At 43.0% G+C, this 7420-nt stretch overlaps 1 protein-coding gene across 1 annotated transcript in view; it reads left to right on the top strand.

Moving 5' to 3' along the window:
- PAPPA (pregnancy-associated plasma protein A, pappalysin 1) overlaps nucleotides 1-7420 on the top strand; it is a 302780-nt gene that overhangs the window by 279883 nt on the left and 15477 nt on the right. The window contains exon 21 of the mRNA XM_006865683.1: nucleotides 1357-1455. Within this exon, the coding sequence (XP_006865745.1) occupies nucleotides 1357-1455 (99 nt within the window). The remainder of the gene's footprint in view (nucleotides 1-1356; nucleotides 1456-7420) is intronic.

Raw genomic sequence — 7420 nt, 5'->3', positions numbered from 1 at the left:
TGTTTAGCTCCCACTTGGACCCTTGGCTTAACCTCATAATCACAGAAAAACCTCTACCCCTAAACCAGGAGTGGGGACCCTCTGACCTGTGGGCCATACATATTTTGTTGTTGTTATTAAGTGCTGTGGAGTTGGTTACGACCCATAGCAACCCTGTGCAGGCTTTCTGAGGCTATAAATCTTTATGGGAGTAATCATAGAGTCACTGACATTTGAGACACATTCTTTAGAGAATGTCTTTAGAGACACATTCACTCAGTGTGGTTTCACTTTTATCTACTTTATAGATAGAAGTGTCCCTCAATGGTCCCTTTGGTAGTAAAGTGAGTCCATTTCTTGGAGAAATCAGTGGATTGATCTTATCTATGTTTTCACTAGTGAGAATCCTGAGATTCAGAGAAGAGAAAATAAATCACCAAGCAACCACTCAGCTGGCTGAGGTTTGGGAGACCGCAACCCAACTTCCCCTGCCAACTTCCCTTTCCACTGTGTCGCTATAATCACATTCTAGTTCAAAAACATCACTCTGGACCAGAACTAGGCCCAGCATTAAAGTAGGTGCTGGGGAAACAATGGCGAAATGGACATTGCCCATGTTTTTGAGGAGCTCAGAATCTTGCAACAGCTATGCACACATAAGTAGATCGTAGAATACAGTGTGTTAAGTGCTACAAAGAAGAAATGCAAGGGGCCTTTAAAAAGTTCATGAAAAAACTCCCATATCTTTTCATTACATTGTTCCATGAACTTCTTAAAATCCCCTTGTACAAGTATCAAGGGAGTCACAGAGACATCTGGACTTTTCCTCCAAGAATGGTGAAGAAAGCAACATGGATCCAATGTGGATTTTAATCATTACACTGGCTCTTCTGACCGTAGATAAATCCCTTTCTTTCTCTGAACCTCCAAGTCTTCATTGTGAAGTGGGCATGGGAATGTTTACCTCATATGTTGTTCAGAGAAGTAAGACAAATAGGTAAAGCTTGTGACACTGGTTGTGTCTGCTTTCTTCTCAGAGAAGAAAAGGGGGCCCCCCATCATCCACTCAGACCGTGGTGCCACATTCCTAGGACTGCTTGCATTTTATATTTCTCATTCTTGGGATGCTTACCTTTAGCTTTCTAATAGAGTAATAATTTGGCTACATAAGACTCTTTGTAAGTATTATAAAGCAGTTAAGTGATAACTTGTCCAAGAGTTTTGGGACTTGAAGTCAGCTCGTTTGACTTTGAGGTTTGTGAGAAGACAAGAGAAACTTAAGAACCTAGAGAGGCCTAGATAAAGTGTCGGAGCCAGTTCCCACCATTCCAGAATGCTAAGACTTCATTTCTTTCCTGCCTTGCTCCCCCTTTACAGCCCTTCATGGGAGACAACTACTGTGATGCCATCAACAACCGGGCCTTCTGCAACTATGATGGCGGGGATTGCTGCACCTCCACGGTGAAGACCAAAAAGGTAGGTGCACTCCTCACCCACTGCCTTCTCCTTGCTACCGTAGCTCACTGGGCCAGGATCACCCCTGATTATTTGGGTTGTTTTAGGACTTCACTGCCAAGCTTTATTTTATTTTTTTATTATTAAAAATAATTATTGTTGTTAAGTGCTGAGCTAATATCATGTGCTGGTCCCTGAATGTGGTGTAGGAGACTCATGAATGATCTATGTTGACTTGGTCCCTTGCCTGCAAAGCTTAGAGTCAAGTATAAAAGCAGCAACTATAAGAGCAATGAGTGGTTTTAGAACGGACCCTACCATATATCAGGAGTTGGAGAAGCCTCTGTAGAGGAAGTGACATCAACGCTGACATTTAAGGACAGGGTGGTGGCCAGGGAAAGAACGTCTGGGGCAGGAGAATGGTTGGTAAAAATTTTAAAGAGAACACAAATTTTTATAATATGACTTAAGTCTAAGGAGGAGACAAGAGGGACATTCCCAACAGGATCACCATACAGTGTTTTATAATGTCTGTCTTCATACCTGTTGTTGTTGTTGTTAAGTGCCTTCGAGTCGGTGCCGACCCATAGCGACCCTGTATAGGGTTTCCGAGGGTGTAAATCCTTACGGGAGTAGAAAGCCTCATCTTTCTCCCACGGAGCGGCTGGTAGTTTCGAACCACTGACCTTAAGGTTCGCAGCCCGATTCGTAACTACTACGCTAAATTGAGGTTATCTTAGTTATGATTTTCATCCTTTGTGTGTTAGTGTTTTCCCTTTTTTATGCTCATCAACAGTCTGAGTTGAAAGATCATTTAGTTTTAAAGATCATTTGATCTAATTTCTCATTTGAAAGAAGAGGAAACTAAGCACCAGAGACTGGAATGGACAAATAATCCTAGTCATAAATGTAGAGACGTTTGTGGTGATCTGGTCCACATTGTTTCATTTTAGTCATGAGGGAAACTGACCAACCCAAGAAAGGAGAAATGATGTGTCCAAGGTGACACAGTGAGGAATAGAAAGAAACAAAGCAATAGTCCTGGCTTCTACTACAGAACTGTATGTACTGCTGCATCCTAAAAAAAGCGAGTTCCTTCAAGAAAGATACTCTGATTGTGCTTATAGGAAATACTTAGAATAGGCAATGTATAATAGTAGTTACCAGGGGTGACACTGAGTTTTTCTTTATGATGATGGAAAATTTGGCAACAAATATTGGTGATGATTGTACAACATGAATGATGTAAGTGGTGTCACTGATTGTGAACATGAGCAACGTTGAATCGGACTGAACAACAATAACAATATGTATGTTTACATATAGTTGTTGTTGTTGTTGTTGTTAGTTAGTGCTGTCGAGTTGGGTCTGACTCATACCCAGGCTGCCAAGGAACCCTAGATGCAGGATTCTTTTCTTTGGCAAAGGTGAAAGTGTGTTTTAATGCAGCAAAAACTGTCAGTGAGGCTCCCATCCTTGCCAGTCATCTCTGACAACCCAACCAACCGTGGCACCCACAGGCCAGGAGACAGGCTTGGTTTCTCTCTCTAGCTTTCATAGTGGGAAGCCTCTCAGGATAGGAAGGGACTGGGGGCGGGCCTCCTTCCTCTTATGCCCTTGCTCTTATCTGATGCACCTGTTTAGCTCCCACTTGGACCCTTGGCTTAACCTCATAATCACAGAAAAACCTCTACCCCTAAACCAGGAGTGGGGACCCTCTGACCTGTGGGCCGTACATATTTTGTTGTTGTTATTAAGTGCCGTGGAGTCGGTTACGACCCATAGCAACCATGTACAGGCTTTCTGAGGCTATAAATCTTTATGGGAGTAGAAAGCCTCATCTTTCTCCCATGGAGTGGCTGGTAGTTTCGAATTGCTGACTTTAAGGTTCGCAGCCTAATTCGTAACTGTACGTATTGTTGTTGTTGTTGTTAAGTGCCGTCGAGTCGGTAAGAGCCGCGAAATCATTTGGTCTGGCCCTGCCAAGGCAACTGCAGTTCCAGCCATCGCATTGTTGTTATTGTTATTAAGTGCCATCCAGTCGATTCCGATCCATAGCAATGCTGTGTAGGGTTTCTGAGGAGCAGCTGGTGAGCTTGCAGTTCAAACAGCTTTGCAGTCTGGCACATTAACCCATAGCGCTACACCAGGACTGAGCTAATTAAATGCTTGACCAATATAGAAGGCTAATTTTTAAGTTGATAATTTTGTTTGGCCTAGAAATAAATTTTGGCAGAAAAAACATCCTCTGCCCCTGCCCTAAACAGAGGACCCCAGGCCGCCACTGTGAAATGCATTCATAGTGCATATTTGCTTTAAATATCTTCCTAAATTCCATTATTTGAGTACTGACTATGCCTCTGGGTATATAATCAATATCATTTAGATCCAGAACCACCCAACAAAGTAGAACATTGAGTCTAGAGGAGGCAGGGTCATTTGTGCAAGCTGAGTCCAGCTGTGTGGAATTTGGGGTTTCCTGATTCCAAACAAACGTGTTGTTGTTGTTAAGTGCTGTCAAGTTAGCGCTGAGTGAGTCATAGTGATCCTGTATAAGATTTTTGTTGAACAGCTGGTGGGTATGAACAGCTGATCTTGTGGTTAGCAGTCTAGTGCTTATCCTTGTTGTTGTTGTTGTTAAGTGCCATCAAGTCGGTTCCAACCCATAGCGACCCTGTATAGGGTTTCTGAGGAGCAGCTGGTGAGCTTGAACCACTGACCTTGCAGTTCAAACAGCTTTGCAGTCTGGCGCATTAACCCACAGCCTATATGCTTATCCTAGAGCACCATTATTCTTATTGAGAGCTTATTCTGTGCTAAGCATTGGGTTAACTGCTTTTACATGGATCATTTCATTGAATCAGCACAGTAGCTCTGTTGTAGTTGTTGTCTTTTGTCTTCATTTTATAGATGACAAAACTAAGGCTCTACAGGGTTCAGGTCACACAGTCAGTAAGTGATACAACTGAGATGCAAACCTAATGAGTCTAAACCAGCACACCTGCCTCTAACCACGGCTCTGAACTTCTTGTTCCAATGGGCTTGAATCTTGCTCAAGTATCTTGCCCTTTCCCTGTAGATATGCTCCTTGCTTTGTAGACATCCTGGAATAGAGTCCTGGCCAATGGACAAACTCTCAGCCTATGGGCAAACTCTCAGCATCTTCTCACAGACTTCATTATTGCCAGCTCTCCACCTAAACCTCTTACCAGTCCCCAGGGCTGGGGCCTCCCAGTGCCTTGGCCCAGAATGAGGTCTGTCTGTTCCCTCCATCCTTCCTCCCCTTGTTTGTCTGTACAGACACCAGCTGTTCCCCACATCTGCCTCATGGGGTGACCTGGGCCCGGCTGGCAGACAAGAGCAAGACAGTGCAGGAAACTCTGTCTGACAGAAATGTCCAGTTTCCCACCAGACACCCGTCTGTAGGGTGAGGCAGACAGGAAGGGGCAGGACTCAGCTTCTCAGGATGTCAGTTTATTATTTTCCTTTTGGAGCATTGAGGAGCCTTGAATACAGAGCAGATTTCCAGAACAATTTCACTGAGAGTTTCTCTTCATAACCCAAAAAATAGCTTTATATTTGGAATCATTCTAAGCAAGCATGTGTCCAAGGGGCAGGGGGTGAGTGAGAAAGAGAGAAGAACCTTAACATATCCAACATACCAAGACTTTCTAAGGTGTGGTGGCCTGGAACACTAGTTATAGTCAGCTTTCAGATGGCTGCCAAAAGACTGGATTCTGGAAGATGTCTGGTGAGTTGGGCTGAGACCCTGGTGTGAGACTTATTAGCTCGGTGACCTTAGGCAAGCCAGACTCACCTTAGGTTTTTATCTCTTGGTATTTGTATTAGCTCATGTCTAAGGACTCTCCACATGGTTTCCTGAGTAAGGTGTTATCGAGCAGGAATTTGAAGGCTAGCTAGAGCTAAGACCAGTAGAAAATGAAAAGAGACTAATCTCAAAGAATGATATACCTAATCACTGGCACTAAGTAATGGTAGTGTTAAGTGCTGTTGAGTCTATTCCTACCCATAGTGACCCTGTATAGGGTTTCCAAGGAGCAGCTCGTGAGCTTGAACTGCCGACCTTGCAGTTCAAACAGCTTTGCAGTCTGGCACATTAACCCACGGTGCCACACCAGGACTTGGGACTAAGTATGGGGTTGCTAAATCTGGCAACCCTCCCTAAATGAGAACATGATTTCTTAGGAAAGGACCTTCCATCCAACATATAGCCCACATATCTGAAAAGGATAGTGGTTCTATAATATATGTGAAAACAAACATAATCATTGCATGGAGAGCAGCCTTCTTAAAACACAGCCTATATTGACAAGAATTGGTAGGTAACTTACAGAACTGGGGGTGTGCACCAATGTTTATTCTCAACTCAGCAAGTCAGATCATATCAGACCTCTATGCAAAGACCTGAAGTGCTCCCCATTCACTCAGAGTAAAATCCAAAGTCATTCAATGACCCACAAGTCCCTGTCTACTCTTCCCATCTGCATTACATCTACCTTCATCCCCACTAGTCATATCCTTGTTCACTCAACTCTGGCTACTCTGGCCCCTTTTCAGTTCCTTACACAATTCAAGCATCCAGTGTTATTGGCTGTTCCTTTAGCCTGGAAACATTCTTTGCTGCTTATCCAGAGACTCACTCACTCATCTCATCCATGTCTTGCCTCATGTATCAAGCGCCATAATGACCACCCACCCTACATCACCACTAGCACTTCCATACTCTGTGTCTTGATTTCCACTTTTTAATTCCTTCCATAGCACTCACCACCTTGACATATACATTGTTGTTGTTGTTAAGTGCCATTGAGTCGGTTCTGACTCATCAGTTTTCCTAAGAGCAACTGGTGAATTAGAACTGCCAGTCTGACATATACATAAGATAGATTTATGATTTATTACCCTACCACTATGGAAAGACCTGATGTTGTTGTTGTTAAGTACAGTCAAGTCAGTGCCAACTCATAGCGACCCTGTATAGGGTTTCCAAGGAGTACCTGGTAGATTTGAACCATTGACATTTCAGTTAACAGTCCAGTGCTTATCTTTTTTTTTTTTTTTTGTAGCTTTTATTATGAATTGAGTGATCGTTTATAGGGCAGATCATCAGTTTTACCCTCAACCATTCATACTTTGTTTCATTACAATGATTACAATTCTCTCCACGCACCACTGGTTAACAATGGTGGTGGTGGTAGTGTGCTGTGGAGTCCCTTCTGACTCTTACTGACCCTGCATAAGATTTCCGAGGCTGTAAATCTTTACAAGAAAAGAAAGCCTCAGATTTTTTCTGTAGAACCTTTGGTAGTTTCGAACTGCTGACAATGAGTTTAGCAACCTGAATCTTAACCATTACCTCTATTCCTTATTATTATTTCATGTATACAAAGCACACAGAAAATATTAGTTTAAACTAATCAAACTAGTCAAAGAGCACATTTGCAAGCCAGTCTCCTGCCCACAGGCACACAGCCTTTATCACTTCATGGGTCTAGAGTTCTCAACTGCTCTCTGTGTCTTTGCCATCACCTCTGTTTCCATCTCTGGTGTCACTGTTTCTTTGATTAGGATCTCACGCTCTTTTCTCTATTTAGTCCTCGGGTCCTTTGTTCCTAGAATGAAAGATGAACTATTCCAACTTTGTGTTTGATATCGACTACCTTTATAGTTGTGACAATCACAATTAGTCATGATAACAATTGTTGTTGTGGTTGTTAGGTGTCATAAAATCTGTACCAAAGCATAGCAACCTTACGCACAGCAGAATGAAACATTGCCCGATCCTGGACCAACCTCACTACTGTTGCCACACTTGAGTCCATTGATGCTGCCACTTGGCCAATCCATCTAGTTGGGGGTCTTCCTCTTTATCTCTGACCCTCCACCTTACCAAGCATGATATCCTTCTCTAGTGACTGGTCTCTCCTGACAATATGTCCAAAGTATGAGAGATGAAGTTTGGCCA

This window comes from Chrysochloris asiatica, unplaced genomic scaffold, assembly GCF_000296735.1.
Source record: "Chrysochloris asiatica unplaced genomic scaffold, ChrAsi1.0 scaffold00081, whole genome shotgun sequence".
In the NCBI taxonomy this organism is placed as follows: Eukaryota; Metazoa; Chordata; class Mammalia; order Afrosoricida; family Chrysochloridae; genus Chrysochloris; species Chrysochloris asiatica.
This window is presented reverse-complemented; position numbering and strand designations above follow the sequence as displayed.